Source organism: Pantherophis guttatus, chromosome 2, assembly GCF_059756535.1.
Source record: "Pantherophis guttatus breed Tessera chromosome 2, ASM5975653v1, whole genome shotgun sequence".
Taxonomy (NCBI): domain Eukaryota; kingdom Metazoa; phylum Chordata; class Lepidosauria; order Squamata; family Colubridae; genus Pantherophis; species Pantherophis guttatus.
Window position 1 is genome coordinate 122889352 of NC_142064.1, and position 17043 is coordinate 122906394.

Below are 17043 nucleotides of genomic sequence, written 5' to 3' on the forward strand. Positions count from 1 at the left end.
TCCAGTCGGGTTTCAGGCCCAGGCACAGCATGGAAACGGCATTGGTCGTGTTGGTAGATGATCTCTGGAGGGCTCGGGACAGGGGTTGCTCCTCTGTTCTGGCCCTGTTAGACCTCTCAGCGGCTTTTGATACCATCGACCATGGTATCATGCTGCACCGGTTGGAAGAGTTGGGGATGGGGGGCACCATGTTACGGTGGTTCTCCTCCTTTCTCTCAGACCGGTCGCAGTTCATGTTGGCAGGGGGGCAGAGGCCGACCTCGAGGCCTCTTATATGTGGAGTGCCTCAGGGGTCGGTCCTCTTGCCCCTTCTGTTCAACATTTATGCGAAGCCGCTGGGCGAGATCATCCGTGGCTTTGGGGTGAAGTACCATCAGTACGCTGATGACACCCAGCTGTACATCTCCACCCCAGGCCACCCCAACAATGCCCTTGAAGTGATGTCCCAGTGCCTGGAGGCTGTGCAGATCTGGATGGGGAGGAACAGGCTCAAGCTCAACCCTTCCAAGACTGAGTGGCTGTGGTTCCCAGCATCCCGATATAGTCAGTTGACTCCATCACTGACTATCGGGGGCGAGTCTTTGGCCCCCGCGGAGAGGGCATGCAGTCTGGGAGTCCTCCTGGATACGCAGCTGTCCTTGGAGGAACATCTGATGGCTGTAGCCAGGGGGACCTTCTGTCAGGTTCGTCTGATTCGCCAGTTGCGGCCCTTTCTTGATTGGATGTCAGCGTCTCACCGCTGGCATAGAGAGGAGAGAGATAAGCCCTGAACTTTTGCCTGCTAAATCCCTTTGAAGCTGGGTCGTTGTGGAAATGAAGGGAGGGGGGACATTCCTGTGAAATGACGAGACAAGAAGTCAGTAGAGTGACTTGGAAGATAGCCAATGAGAAGCAGATAATTGGGTATCGGAAAGGGAGGGTTTGGGGGGCAAAGGTCAGTCTGGTCCGCATTGAGTCATGATCCAGTTGCTGTGCTCAAATAAAGAGAAGATTTCCTTAAAGATTGGCAGTTTGGAAATTCATTTATTTTGAGATAGCATCGAAGTCTGACAGACGGACAAAACTGACCTTTTGCCCCCCAAGTCTGACATCGGGATTCCCTGTGCACAGTCACTCATGCCCTCATCACCTCTCGCCTGGACTACTGCAATGCTCTCTACATGGGGCTCCCCTTGAAGAGCACCCGGAGGCTCCAACTGGTCCAGAATGTGGCCGCGCGGGTAGTCATGGGAGCCGCATAGCGCTCCCATACAACACCTTTCCTGCGTGAGCTGCACTGGCTCCCAGTGGTCTTCCGGGTGCGCTTCAAGGTGTTGGTTATCACCTTTAAAGCGCTCCATGGCATAGAACCTAGTTATCTTTGAGACCGCCTGCTGTTACTGACGGCCTCCCGTCGACCTGTGCGCTCCCACAGAGAGGGCCTCCTCGGGGTGCCATCAGCCAAACAATGTAGGCTGGTGACCCCCAGGGGGAGGGCCTTCTCTGTGGGGGCACCTACCCTCTGGAATCAGCTGCCCCCAGAGATAAGGAGAATCCAAGACCTCGGTGCCTTCCGCCGTGCCCTTAAAACCTTCTTTTTCTAGCAAGCCGGGCTGGCCTAACACTTTTTAAAATGTTTTTAATTGTTTGTTATTGTTTTTAATCATGGGGCCAAATTTATATATATCTTTTTAATTGAATTTTAATGTTTGTAGTTTATGCTTTTACTTGGCTGTTCACCGCCCTGAGTCCTCAGGGAGAAGGGTGGTATACAAATTTAAAAATAAAATAAAAATAAAAATAAATTGGTATCATTTGAAAAAGAAATAAAAACTTAGGCAAAGCATTCATTTTTACTACTGCTATTCTTCCCAACAAAGATAATTGTAATTTTTTCCAATTTTCCATCTCTCTCTGTATTTTTTGCCACAACGGATCATAATTATGCTTAAATAATTGATGTCGTAATGTAAACCCCTAAATACTTAACTTTTTTACTATTTCAAACCCTGTTAGTCTTTCTAATTCTTCTTTTTGATTTGTAGTCATGTTTTTAGTTATTATCTTCATTTTCCCTGCATTTATTTTAAATCCAGATACTTGTCCATATTGATTAATTATATCCATTAAACCTACAACCGACTGTAATGGTTGGGTTAAAGTAACAACCAAATCGTCTGCAAATGCTCGTAGTCTGTAGTCATACTGCCTAATTTTAATTCCATTTATTTTATCTGACCCCCGTATTTTACTCAACAAAAATTCCAAAGTCAAAATAAACAATAATGGAGACAAGGGACATCCTTGTCTTGTTCCTTTTTCTATATTAAAGGTATCTGTTAAACTACCATTAATTATTATTTGCGCTGTTTGTTTCTGATATATTGCCTTAATAGATTGTGTGAAATATTCTCCAAGTTGCATCTTTTCTATTATTTTCAATAAGAAATGCCAATTCAATCGATCGAATGCTTTCTCCGCATCAAGAAATATTAGCATTGCAGGGATTAGGTTGTTCTTCCCTAAATACTCTAATAAGTTAACAACTTGTCTTACATTACTCTTCATTTGTCTACCATTTATAAAACCAGTTTGATCGTTATGAATCATTTGTTGCATGACTGTCATTAACCTATTAGGATCCTATTAGGATCAAGACCACACCCAGGCAAAAAATTATAGGCCTATATCACTCTTAAATACAGATTGTAAGATTTTTGCTAAAATACTAGCAAATAGGTTGCTCGTGTATTGTTGTGGTTGAAGCCGAAGTAGTCATTGACAGGAAGGACATTGTGGCAGATAATTTTATGTACTATGCTTAGGTCAGACTGAAGTCGGCATAGTTCTAAGTTGTCTAAGCCCAAAATTTGGAGTCTGGTGGCATAAGGTATTTTATTGTGGTTAGAGGAATGGAGGACTCTTCTCGTAAAATATCTCTGGACTCTCTCGATTGTATTTATGTCCGATATGCAGTGCGGGCTCCAGACAGATGAGCTGTATTCAAAAATTGGTTTAGCAAATGTTTTGTGTACTCTAGTTAGTAGTACAAAATTACCAGAGGAGATGCTGCACAAGAATAGGCTAACAACTCTTAATGCCTTTTTGGCAATGTTGTTCAGTGGGCTTGGGCACTTAGATCTTTAGAAATGTATACTCCAAGGTCCTTGACAGAGTGAGGGTCATCTACAAAGTCATGTCCATCTAATTTGTATTTTATGTTTTGATTTTTTTTGCCAATGTGCAAGACAGAGCATTTGTTGGTTGAGATTTGAAGTTGCCACTTGTTAGACCAATCTGACACATAGTCTTCCCAACCTGTGGAGGACAAGCATAGAATGAAATAGTCCAATGTGTTTATATAAGGAATAATATCATTTTCATCACAGAAGGAAGAAGAGAAATGAAGGAGCATCAATCTCAGAGCTTTCAGCCTTTGCTCCATTTTGACATATTTGGTCCTCTGCAATTGTCTCTCCAGGCCCACCTTAAAAAAGGAATAAGAATAAAAATAGGCATAATGCATGTCTTTGTAGATCACAATATATGATTGTTTCTTTGAAGATTTCAGTCTAAAATTGAGGAATTTTCTAAGTTAGCTATTTCTAACTTTCCTCAAGGCAGCTCCAATGGATCTCTTCAGTTTCTCTCTTCACCAAGCCTTATGTCCTTGTGGGGAATTTAGATAATTGATTTGCCCCTTATATCTTCCTTTCTATTCAACCATTAATGAATGTTTAACATATTAACTGTTGGGTGTGAATGTGCACATTTTCTTTTATTTTAATCACTTTCATACTGTAAACTGCTTTGAGATGATTCCACTGAAAGTAGATTAAAAGTGAATTAAATGAATAAAAATAATCACCTCATGTTGTGAAGGAACACTGGTGGGAAATGGGTTAGCAGCAAGATCTCTGGGACTTAGTCATGGAAGATATGCATATTTGGGCTACTCAGATTTAGGACCATCATGGCTTGAAAACTGCTCCCATCACCCCCCTTCCCATCTCCTGCAAATAGCATGATGAAATCAAGGGTGAGCATTTGAGGTTAGCAGGCAACTTCAGCCTGCTTCTTCTCCATATTTGACAAGCCACATGTGACATATTTGATGTAGAATTCCAACTGCATGTTAAAGAGGCCTAAAATATTCTGCTTTCTCAAGTTTTTTAGTCTCTCTCAGCAAATGAGACCACAGAATGAAAGAAGTGTTCATAGATGGCAACACTTGGTAAAACAAAACACTTTCCTTGTGACGTTTTTCAATATTTTATCAATTTATGTATCTACTCATAATTTCTTTTGATGGTGGTTACTGTAAGTGTAATGAATTTCTTTCTTTTTTTTTTTTAAGTTTGAATTTCTCGTTAGTAAGTTGTCAGGGACTCTTCTTTTTGCCTGGAGGTCCCTCAGCAACACACAGTATTTCTCAACTTTGGCAAACTTTAAGGTGTGTGCACTTTAACTTCCAGAACTCCTGAGGAGTTGAATCCATACATCTTAAAGTTGCTAAGGTTGGGAAACACTATTCCAGCAGGTTCCTCACAAGTAGAACAGTACAGTAGAGATGGGAAACATGGTACCTATGTGTAGATAGATCTACATATCTTTCAATAATATTGACAACTGCGATGTTATGCAACTGCCATGAATGATATCAAATGCAAAGGTCTGGCGGTATAATAAATCAATACATCATTTCAATCCTGTAGTAATAGCTCTGTTTAATAGTCAGTGATCCCTGCAAATGGTGTGACTTGTGATATTTGCATAATGCAGCTGGTGGCAGGCTGAGAGAAATTATGTTTTCTATTTTGTGATGACAGTAATTGAGGGGAACTAAATTCCTGGTATCAATCCAAAAAACTACAGGAGTAAATGCGATATAATAGTAAGTTAAACTGTCTCCTAAATCTTTAGTGTTACTTATTTACTGTATGTTATATTATACTCTGGTTTTCCTTGTTGGAAGAAACGTCCATCTGGGTTCAGTTCCAAATGGGGAAAAAGACACTGGAAACATGGAGACTGCTTGGAAAGATGGTTTAATGGTGGACAGGAATCACATGGCTTGAGTTCCTGAGCAGAATCACATGGCTTGAGTTCCTGAGTAGAAAACAAAGAAGCCCCAGATGTTGGGAGTGCCTTGGTTTTATGCCCTCTGTTGGGCCTCACCTCTGAGTTTCTTGTTCCTCTATAAGAAATGTATCCTGATTGGTTGTGAAACTCCCAGGTGGTCTGGGGTCTTAGCTAACTTTGTAAATTGTCTCTCAAGCTTGCTTGAGTCTTGTCATGTGGTGAGTTTCTGTTGCTAGTTGGGTCCTATTGTGTTGCAAATGATGGCCCATTGACAAAAGAGGGGGGAAATAAGTGAGTAAGGCAACATATTGAAACAATACGTTGCAATTGTCCCAATCAGGCAACAAACTTATCAGATTTTCTTGCAAAAATCAAATCCAGAAGCACACACAGATAACTGAATCAGCTGGATTGATTAACTTCTTTGTATTCATAATAACACATAAAGTATATTTACAATATCAAGAGTTGATTCTTCAGCTCAGATCAGCAGCCATGTTCACACACAGAGTACAGCAGAGAGCTTAACACACACTCACTCTGAATAGTTTCAGTTTCAATTCTCTGCACAGAATCAGAAGCTGCAGTCTAAGACCCGCCCTGTCTCCAGTCTGTCTCAGCTCCCAATTGGCTGACCTTGTTACCATGTCTTTCCAGTCATGAATAATCTGACAAAACTGGAGACTGATCTCCCGATTAGAAATTCTGTGTATATCACGGGTGGGTTCTACTTACCTTTACTACCAGTGTGCAGCGGGGCCGCAGGTGCGCACCCACTTCGCTCATTTGCTCGCTCTTCTTCGGATGCGCAGAAGCGTTTTGATGTTGTTGGGGGTCGGTGGGCGGAGCCTCCTGCTGGTTTTACTACTGGTTCTATAGAACCGGTGCGTACTGGGGGAAACCCACCACTGGTGTATATCCCTACAGAACAAAGTGAACTGTCCACATGGGCCTTTCTGCTTAACTGCAACAGGAGGCAGAATGATTGGAATGATTGGAATAATGAAGGATGAAAAGATTTATTTATTTATTTAGCATATGACAAATACATGGACTTATAGTGGTTGAAACATTGATGTCCTGTCCACCCAGCCATTCAAGGACAGGGTGGTATATGTTGAAAAAATCAGACATTGGGCAGGTATAAGCTCTTGATGGAGATTCGGACACAAATGTGATGGAGATTTTGTCGAGGAGCACCACAGTCAGACAAAACCCCACTGAAAGGAAATAAAGCACTATACAGAGAAGGGCTTAATGCGCAATACTCGTTTTATTGAAACAATTTTTGAATATTTTAAAAAGCAAAGTCTTTCCCTCTCTCCCACCCATTCATTCTTCCCAACCTGTGGAGGACAAGAATGGAATCAAGTTGTTCAATGTGTTTATATAAGGAATAATATCATTTTCATCACAGGAGGAGGGAGAGATATGCAGGAGCATCAATCTCAGAGCTTGCAGCCGCTGCTCCAGTTTGACATATTTGGTCCTCTGCAATTCTTCGTCCAGGGCCACCTTAAAAAAAGGAATAAGAATAAAAATAAGCAGAATGCATGTCTTTGTAGACCACAATGTATGGTTGTTTCTTTGAAGATTTCAGCCCAATAGGAGAAATTGAGGAATTTTCCAAGTTAGCTAGAAGTAACTATCATTCATTCATCTTATAATTTTCTTTGTTGTTTAAATGAATCTCCTTTTGCCCAGGTTTAAATAATTGTTAAAGCTAAAATTGTTCTTTCTGACTTTTTACTTCTGACAATAAAGTCAGAAATAGATGCCACTCATTCCCAATAGAAACTTTGGACTCCCACATAATCTTGATAGAGTCCCTGCAACGCAGAGCTGAAGAAAATTAAATTCCAAAGGATTGGGTCAGCAGCAGAGGATCATAAAATCCTAGCCAAAAACTGAGAATGCTTCAGAAGAGCACACAGCAGAGTAACTTTTAGATAACTCAAGTGTTGACCACACAATGTCTTTATTTTTGCTTTTAAATGCTGATTGCTGGCTCAAGAGTTTCCCATCTAATGATCTGCTTCTGCAGCCCCCTTTCCTAGCCCTCCTATGACTTGGAGGCTTCATGAATGATCCCTCCCTGCTTCTCTCACTACTATGCTGTTTACAGATCCAGTTCTCTGATCCTAGGGAGCTTGTGCATGGGATCACAATCCTGGTGTTTAAAAGGCCGTCTGCCACCTGTCCCTACTGGGTAGTAAACCCCAGATTTTAAAGCACGTAAGTGCCTAATGTATGTGAAATCCGTGGGAAGGAATAATACAGCTGTAATCAGCATCAACAGCCCCTCCTCTTGTGTCTTAGTCTACCATTAAACCTGAGTTCAAAAGATAAAGCCATATTTTAAAGCAACCAGAATGAAAGTATAAAAATGCAGCTTGTCATATTTAGAAAGCATATTTTACCGCCAATCCTAAAAGTTGTACAATAGTCTAAAGAAAGACTATTTACTTCTATGACTACAAATTCAGTTGCTACCCAATGTTACAAATGGAAGATGTTAATGAGAAATTGACTCACCATTGATAGAACGGTACGTGATTAGCCATAATTATTTTAGCACAAGCAATATCATCTGTGATGTCATCATCTGTGAAAGCTGCCAAAAGAGGCAAATTAGAATTTGTTCAACTCCAGGTATGTCAATGTTAGAACACTAATTATGTACATTATGCAATACATTCATGTCCTTAGTGATATCATCTACTTTTTGTACAGCTGGTGTAGACCATTAACTGCCTTGTCGCATGTTCTAACCATGCAGAGTAACAACTCTGAAAAATGTTCTGGACCAGTAATCAGTTTCCCCTCTAGAGCTGAATATGCTGGATATGCAGACTTCCCAACAGTCTCATTGCACTCTTGGAAAGGAGAGAGAGAAGAATCTCTCACCTGTGTTGTGGGAATGTGGTGGCCATAGTATATGTGTAGACCAGTCTAACTGGTTGGACACTGTATGGAGCTTGGCACCGAAATAATCTGAGTAGAAAAAGCGGGTTCATATGGATACTCTCTGAAGGGCCCTATTTGTTCTCTCTTTGTTCATCACATAGACTGTATTTGCAAAGGCAGAGACATCTCCTTCTGCTACACTCCTGAGGGTTGAGGTAATCTGATAAAATGGGCCTCTCGGCTAGCAGCAAATATGATAAGTTTTGTTTTCACCTTAAGTATCGCTTTCCTAGAATTCACGTGATTTACTGTAATTGTAGAATGTGAAACCTATATGGATGCGTTTCTATTTTATGTATGTAATATGAGATGTGAAGCCATAATAACGCCTTCTGATGACGCTGTATTTTGATAACTAATAAAAGAGATGGCAGGCTTTTGCTCTCTGCTCTCTCATCACGAGAAACACCTGTCCTTGTGCTTTCTCTAATCTGGACTACTCATGAGAAGCCCACCAGGATGAATGCAACATCTGGTGACCCCGACGTGATAACCCTCGTGGCTATATGTCTCTTGGCATCCTCATACTCATTCGGCTGGAAGAAGCATCTGCAAACCAGGGCCGGTCGTCTGCGGACGAAGCACCCTCCCATAAATTGTGAGTATGGGGGCAGAATTGTCAAATACCCCGACATGATAACCCTTGAGGCTATACGTCTCTTGGAACTCCTGTTCTCACTGCCTGGAATGAGGCTGCGCACCCGATTTTGCCTGAAACATGGCGATAATCTTTCGTGAGAAAAGGAGAAGGTCTTTCTAAGCTACAGACGAAGCATCTGAGGAGCTTGGTGAGATATCCAAGACTAATATTATTGTTTTTAAAAGATAACGGGAAAGTCCTGCCCGTGATAAAAAAGAATTTGATTTACCTTCTAAAATACTTTTGGCAATATTATCCGGCTTATCCGGAAAAGGGCTCTTTAAAAGTTAAAATGTGGAGACAGATGGGAACATGTCTCCACAAACCTCCCCAGCCCTGAAAAATTTTTTTGCACTCTGGAGATTAGTTATAGAGTGTTTAATGATGTATAAAAAAAGCCTTCAGAACATTGTTAATAGTTCCTTTTCAGACTTTGTTGAGAGACTGCAAGTTGCGCTCTCGCGTTAAATCACCCACGGCACGGCATGAAATTAAACATCAGCTCATTCTGAAGGAGTCAGTTGCACCCCCACTAAGCAGAATTTAAAGAAACAGTTAGACAAAAAAAGGGGGATGGAATATAGAATAAATTCTTGAAATGCTTTCTGTTTGTCTACCGGCTGCAACTTTGCACGTTTCTTCTGAAAAGCAATTGTTGGGCTGGAAAAAAATCTTGATTTGGCAGATATGATTAAAGTGTGTCAGGATATAGGAACATCGTATAAAACCAATTTGTTAGCACTGCTTTATCACCAGGCAGCAAACCTCAAGAAAACAACCTAATTGGCTTTTTGAAATACAAAATGATTTGTGTGTAAATGAATTGCACATTGCCCCAGAAAAAATACAGCTGTACGCTTCTTATCTGTATTTAGGGCATAAATTATTGCAATCTTTTTCTACTCCAGGCTTTTCTTTGTTTAAAGTTACCCAAAGTTAAATTTGCAACAATTACTGGGTACTATTAATTGGGACTGCTCATATTTTTCTTTACCTATGCATTTACTTAGTCCATTATTTGAGTTATTGACTAAAGGAAAAAAGCCAGGAGATTTAGTTCTGTTTTAGAACAGCAAAAAGTACATTGCTTTATTTGTCTCATCACCATCTAAAAATGTTTTACCCTTTATTTAAGCTATTGCTGAAATTATAACCTTGGGGCGTATGCCAGACTGTCGAAGAAATGGAACTGATCTAATAAATATTATTCTTTCTATCTCAAAATCTGACTTTCACTTTTATCTTCAGAATAATTCATCTCTTCAGTGTGCTCTAACTGACTATGTAGGCTGTATTTCATATCATTTGCCTAAAGATCCTAGGTTTACTTGCTTAATGACTTTCTCCAGAGGAGCCATTGCTTACAAGGATACTCATGACGACATCTGGAAAGAATTTTACACTAATTGTCTGCGGCTATCTTAGCTTTCACACTTTTTCTCAACAACCTTTTAATTTGATCTCTGACTCTCAGTATGTTTGACAGGCTGAAACAACTTGAAGTGATTTCTGTTAAAAATAATTTGTTGATGTACATCTATAATGATAGTGTGTGGATTTGATATGCTTGGCTGGCCAGCAAAAATTGACTGGGCTTGAACTTGAAACTATGGAGAGCCGGGCAATGGTTATGGGCCCAAATATCATTTTTGTGATTATGACTTTTGCCTGTGTTTCCACTGTTTTCGGGATAAGCTAGTTCATTGAAATAATTTGAATGACTGATTTGCATGGAGGACGTATTATACAAAAGGTCTGATTGCAGTACAGATGTGAATGGGTGTGTATTGGATTGCATGAAATGTAATTTTTTCCTTTCCCTCACCCCCTCCTTTTTTTCCTGGGAGATGAGAGGCACGAAGAGGGGGGGGGGGGGCTACGGTTTCTCTGTTCTTTTAAGCATTTTTTTTCTCTCAGAGAACCAGCCAGAGAAAGGCGGGGTGAAAGGGTGATATCTGATACCTGCCTTTGCAGAGCACTGTCTTGGCTCAGAATGCAATATCTTCTTTTTCCTTCTGGAAATTTTTGACGTTTCAAATACTTTCATACCCAATTCTATTTCAGAGTATTGACTCAAAATACCTCATTTAGATTGTTTGTTTTAATTTTGAACCTGTTTTTCTTATGTTTTTATGTCTGCGTGCATTTTGCATATGGCATGTTTGTTCATTGTTTGTCTGTTGTTTATTTGTTTGTTTGTCAGCAGCATAAGCTGCTGCCTTTTTAGGAATTATCACAGAGATGAGTTAGAAGTTACAATATGTAGACAGAGAGATAAAATACATAGGACATTTAATTAATGAAAGAAAATAACACCTGAAGAGTTGAGGAAATTTTTAGGATTGACTGGATATTGTAGGCTGTGAATAGATAATTGTGCTATTTTGAATAAAGACTGGTATGCAAAGAACCCAGTGTTACAGGGAATGTAAGAGAGAGTTAGTGAAGGAAAGCAGAAAATTGACTTTTGGAAGTATGCTTGTTTACAAGGAGATTTAGAAGGAAGTATCAGATATTGGTGCTGAGAAGGGGTTGAATTGTTTAAGAGAAAGTTGGTTTGCACAGACTTGGGTTGGAAGTCAGAATGGCAGTGGGAGAAGGACTTGAATGTTTAGTGTTATAAGGAGAATTGTTTAAGGTTATAGATATTGTGGGTGGCGGAGACAGAGATTGGAAGAGGGAAATGACAAAGCTGCAACTGCGCTCATGGTTATATCTTCCATCACACCATGGGACAGTCATGCCTATTTTCATCAAAATAAAAAAGCATTAGCGAAACAATTTGGTCTCACGGCAGCCGAAGCGACTGCCATCATACAACAATGTCCTACCTGTAGTCAACAAGCTCATTCTATCCCTATGGGTGTAAACCTAGAGGACTCAAAGCTTGTGAAATCTGGCAAATGGATGTGACTCAATATCTTTCCTTTGGCCCATGGAAATATTTGCATGTTTCCTTGGATACTTATTCAGGATTTATTATTGGCATTCCCAAAAAAGGGGGAAGCAACCAAACATGTAATAAATCATTGTATTCGGACTTCTGCATCGATGGGACACCCAATTGAACTTAAAACTGACAATGGACCTGCGTACACCAGTACTGCCTTTGCAGACTTTTGTAACAAGTGGTCCATCACAGACAAATTTGGCTTATAAATTGAAAGAGGAAAAATGCCTCGGGCTCCCAGCCATGCAAAACAAACTCAATCTTTGCTTATATACTTTGAACTTCCTTAACCTGACTGGACAGCCTCCCACATTGGCATTGAGCCGTCATTTTTCTGCTTATCCATCAGCTGCCCTAAAACCGAAGGTCTATTTCCACCAACTACCTGATCCTGCATGGAGAGGGCCTGCTGACCTTATTACCTGGGGCCATGGATATGCTGCTGTCCAGGACAATGATCGCATTATTTGGATCCCCAGAAGACACGTAAGACCATTTCATTTACAACAAAAAGAAGGAGAAACCCCTGATGCTGAGATTTAAGAAGAAAACATCTTGCTGAGTCTTACCGGCAACAGACTCTCAACGCACGGTGGTGATCAGTTGGTCCCCTGCGCACAGCGGAAGATTCATCAGGAGGAAACTACCTTCACATTGTACATATACATTTTAACACTTTCTTACACATACTAATGTTAGTAGAATAGTTTTTCTAATTTTGCTAGTAATTTTGTTTCACACGTATAAGTGACTATGATTTGTTTATGGCCTTGGACATTGTTAGCTTTGGGACTCTCAAGTGACCATGTAAGAATGCTCCCGCCACAAACGCATTGTCTATGCACAAGGTCCTTACTTTCTTTCTAAGTCTACTCCACCACCTAAGGTTCCCATATTGACATTTCCAGCTGAAGGGGGAGTGGATAAGGACAATGGGCCTCTGTAACAATTGCATAAAGGAGACTATATATCACAGATTCTGGAATTAAGTCACGATCTTGCATCTATTGCCCCTACATCTCATGATCCTTCATGTCAGCAGCCTCTACATTCAATCATGATGGGACAGTAATAAAAGACATTCAAATAGCTGCTAATCGGACAAACTCCACTACTCCTATTTCTCAAACCACACCCACCACTGACACTGGGTGGCTCATTAAAAACTCAGATATCCAGAGGCATCTTGCCCAATCTCGGGTGGCAATGAACTATCGGGAACTTCATTTATTAAATAACTGGACAGTACATATGTTCAACGAGCCTATCAAGGTGCTGAAGCTGATGAACAAAGAACTGGCTGAAATCAGGGAGGTAGTCTTACAAAACCGATATGCCTTAGATATTATGCTAGTAGCTAAAGGAGGCGATTGTGCCCTCATACACTCACATTGTTGTACCTATGTATCTGATTATCAGTATAACATCACTCACACCATAGAACATATGGAAAACTTGATCAAAAAACAATCCCTTATCATCCAATGGATCTGGCGCCATTGACATCTGGGCTGCTCTTTGGTCATGGCTCCCGGATGGTTCTTGGTTGAAATCAATTATGCCAACTATTGTATCTATAATTGTACTGCTTGTTTTGCTTTGTTGCTGCATCCAATGTCTCCCCTCCCTTCTGCAAATGTGCAAAGGTTTTATTCCCTCCAATAGGAAGGACGTCCTGAAAAGTGAAACCAAAGCCCTTCTGGAACTGGAGGAACAAATCAGGTGTGGTCAGAGAAGGTGCTTGGGACTTGCAAGATAGGGCTTCCAAGATAACTCAGAGGTTACAAACTCCTGACATGTGGTTTTCTTGGGTGCCTGAAACTGGACAATTTGTGTGAGCGATTTGTGGAAATGTATAACTGGAATACAACTCAGAAACATGATGGCCTACCTCGCTTGACATCTCCTGGCCATTTTTCCACTAACTTTGTTCACCGTAATAAAAGGATGGGTGAGCTAAAAACATTTGCAGAAACCAGATGGCTGAAGAACATATTGTCTACTGTACTCATGATCATTGCTTTGCTTATTTCTGTATGTTGTAGTGTTCAATATATTCCTGCTTTGTTTGCTATGATGATAGGCATGTTTCCCAGGCATAAAGAGAACATCATAATAACAACACAGCTGAACCCTGTTGCAAAAAAACAAAAACAGAGGAAATGTGGGAATGCAGTGGCCATAATATATGTGTAGACCAGTCTAACTGGTTGGACACTGTATGGAGCTTGGCACCGAAATAATCTGAGTAGAAAAAGCGGGTTCATATGGATACTCTCTGAAGGGCCCTATTCGTTCTCTCTTTGTTCATCACATAGACTGTATTTGCAAAGGCAGAGACATCTCCTTCTGCTACATTCCTGAGGGCTGAGGTAATCTGATAAAATGGGCCTCTCGGCTAGCAGCAAATATGATAAGTTTTGTTTTCACCTTAAGTATCGCTTTCCTAGAATTCACGTGATTTACTGTAATTGTAGAATGTGAAACCTATATGGATGCGTTTCTATTTCATGTATGTAATATGAGATGTGTAGCCATAATAACGCCTTCTGATGACGCTGTATTTTGATAACTAATAAAAGAGATGGCAGGCTTTTGCTCTCTGCTCTCTCATCACGAGAAACACCTGTCCTTGTGCTTTCTCTAATCCGGACTACTCATGAGAAGCCCACCAGGATGAATGCAACATGTGTCCAAGAACTAGATTTGTCCCACAAAGGGCAGAAAAAACAGGATCAGGTCCCTTAACTGGGTGGGGTTCAGAATCAGAAATTGCTGCCTTTAACTTGTGCCTCTGGCAAGGTATTGATTAATTACAGTGAATATAGGATCAGGTGGCTCTCCAAGCAAGCAACCCTTTGCATTGCATATGGAGACCCAGTTTAGACTAGTAGTGGTTAGGAGTCCCTGCTATAAAATGGGGGATTGTGAGTTCTAGTCTCAACTCGGAAATAAAAGCTGGTTGTGTAACTTTGGGCCTGTCACATCCTCTCACTTCAGAGATTTAAGTTGTTTTAAGAATTTTTTTAAAAAACTAAAAAAATAAATCTAAGAAGTCTGTAAGGGGCGTGCATAGGAGCACCAGCATGCCTACCGTCCCTATCCTAACGTTCCCTTTATTTATATTCATTTTATGTATTCAATACATGCTTATACTTATATATATTATGCAATACGTACTTGACAGATAAATAAATAAATAAAAATAAAAATAAATAAAAATAAAAATAAATAAATAAAAATAAAAATAAATAAAAATAAATAAATAAAAATAAAAATAAATAAATAAAAATAGGAGAAGGAAGAATAGGTATGTACGAACCTTGAGTTGTTTATAAAAATAATAAAAATGGGGGAATTAAAAAAATGTTTAGAAAGCACTGAAGAGAGTGTGAGATTGCTAATGTGAGTGAGACAGGGGGACCTCACCACATATGAGCTTTGAACTGTTGGCAGTCAGAAGAAGTAGCCTTCAGTACTGCATGCTAATCCCAGATAATTTTGGGTAACAGGACACTAAATAGAAGAAGGCTAATAGGCCAGAAAACACATATTTTCATTGTTGACTTGAGCAGGAATTCAAAACAATTTTGAGAAACAGTGTGGGTTAATCCTCATGGAGAGCAATCCCCTATAGAGAGCAATAAAAGAGAAGAAGAAGCACAAAAATCTCCCTACAAAATTTTGATTTGGCATATTTGGAACATTTCAATTTTTTTGCTTTTCTAATGAAGTAGGTGTGAGCCTTGGTGGTAAATCAGGTCTAGAAATAAACACCACAAGGAGTGAGCTACTGCTTTGTATTGTAGAGCATAATAATAAGATGATTTGTTAAAGATTTGACAGATGTGACTTACCACTGCAAGGTTTACCACATGAACTATCCATACCCTCATGATTATCACTGCACCACTGATAGCTACTAATCTGGAAAATTCCATAGTAGGTACTGTCATACACAGCTTGGGTGTTGTACTTGCTTGCATAATAACTTATACATATCCCTGGAAGAAAGCAAATGGGAAATGGGCTATAAAGGATCGGTCCTATAAATGAAACATCTATCCTGATTTTTAAAAGTAGAACATTTATAACACAACGCTTAGACATCTTCTCATTTCCCCCCCAACAAGGAAGGTCTGAAGAACTCCAGAACATTTTGGAAATCTTCAGGGAAATTTGGAATAAATCTGATTCTTGTCTCCAAGATATTCCTGGAGTTTTTAATGGCGCATAAAGCCATCTCTCCTTCCTTCTCTCTTCTTAATTCTAGCCTTCCAGGGAGAAAGTTCTTTTTCATTGTGCATCCTCTGGCAATCTGCACATGTAGAAATGTAGAAATGTGATGGCCTCTTCAATCACATACTGAATTTAAATGATTTGGTGGAATTTGAAAGATCTAACCTGTGAGAGGATGCTCATCCTGGGAGGGATAATCCACTATTCTTAAGAGGGTAAACAAAATATTGGCTAAGCTATCATTATAAAAAGACAATGCAGAGACCAAGGTGGTGCAACCGTATTCCAGTTCAATCAGGCAACAAACCGGAGATCTATCAGTCTCATAAAAATAAGGGTGTTAGGTGAAGTCTGAGGTCTCCCCAGTCATTTGAGTTGAGGAGCAAGCATATCTCCTCATTGTAAGAACATTGAAAACAGCGTTTAATTCATTGGGTGGGCTGGTTGAACTCATTCTTGAAAAGATCTGCCCCATTTTGCATCCTCTTGCAAAGCTGGATCTTGCTCAGATGGAGAGAAAGAGAGAGTCAACTTACACAAGTCCAACTCGCCCGTATATGTATCCAGGCCATGTTGTTTCAGAACTGAAGCCAGTTCACATCTGGAAAATATTTTGGCTTCACTGGGTGCCATGAGGAGGAAGAGGAGGGTGAGCACTAATGCCTTCATTTTTGTGGCTCCTTGGAGGACAATGTCTGACTTCTCCAGGAAGCCGCCTGGGTTTTATAGTCAGAGCTTGAGAAACTGGCACCTCTGGAGAGCTGGCAAAGAAAGCAATTATTCCCCTATCTGAAGATAATTTGGAGGAAGAAGCAGGGAGTGCTGAGGCACAAATCAAAGAGAAGGAAATGATTACCATTTTCAATTTAATAAGAAGCCAAACACAACTAATAGTGGATGGGAAGGGCATTTTAAGACCCCAGACAGATTCTGGATCAAGGAAATCCGTATGAGAGGTGCCCAAAGTGAACACGTGATGGTTTCAACTGTGTGATTGAAGCCCCAACTTTTTTTATGTGTCTCACGTATGTTTGTTTGTTTGTTTGTGATGAAGTTTGTGGAGTAATGCAACTTATTGAAAGAACCCAGTGAACTGTATTTTATTTCTTGGTTTTATTGCGGTTTTATCCTTCTTACATGAGTCATCAAGTCTTCATCCAATTTCCGTGACCATGTAGATGGATTT

At 40.2% G+C, this 17043-nt stretch overlaps 1 protein-coding gene across 2 annotated transcripts; it reads right to left on the reverse strand.

The window, feature by feature from the left end:
* Positions 1–6334: 6334 nt before the first annotated feature.
* On the reverse strand, positions 6335–16538 carry LOC132709530 (sperm acrosome-associated protein 5-like). Of its 2 annotated transcripts, XM_087886630.1 has the most exons (3): positions 16394–16538; positions 7597–7675; positions 6335–6576 (listed from the first exon to the last, which is right to left on the reverse strand). In XM_087886630.1, exons 1-3 carry the CDS (start codon positions 16524–16526, stop codon positions 6510–6512), a joined length of 279 nt encoding a protein of 92 aa, XP_087742756.1. In that variant the 5' UTR covers positions 16527–16538; the 3' UTR covers positions 6335–6509. The 2 variants fall into 2 exon arrangements, 1 of the variants encoding a protein (XP_087742756.1); XR_015732367.1 differs by lacking the exons at positions 6335–6576; positions 16394–16538 and adding an exon at positions 15476–15616 and having other exon boundaries at positions 7594–7675.
* Between the last annotated feature and the right edge of the window lie 505 nt (positions 16539–17043).

Bases quoted from the DNA above. Each gene is read 5' to 3' on its own strand.
- LOC132709530 (XM_087886630.1), bottom strand. From the start codon at position 16,526: ATGAAGGCATTAGTGCTCACCCTCCTCTTCCTCCTCATGGCACCCAGT. The intron at 7,676-16,393 runs GTAAGTTGACTC...CTCTTTTGGCAG, and splicing joins TACGGGCGAGTTGGACTTGT to CTTTCACAGATGATGACATC. The intron at 6,577-7,596 runs GTGAGTCAATTT...CCTTTTTTTAAG, and splicing joins CACGTACCGTTCTATCAATG to GTGGCCCTGGACGAAGAATT.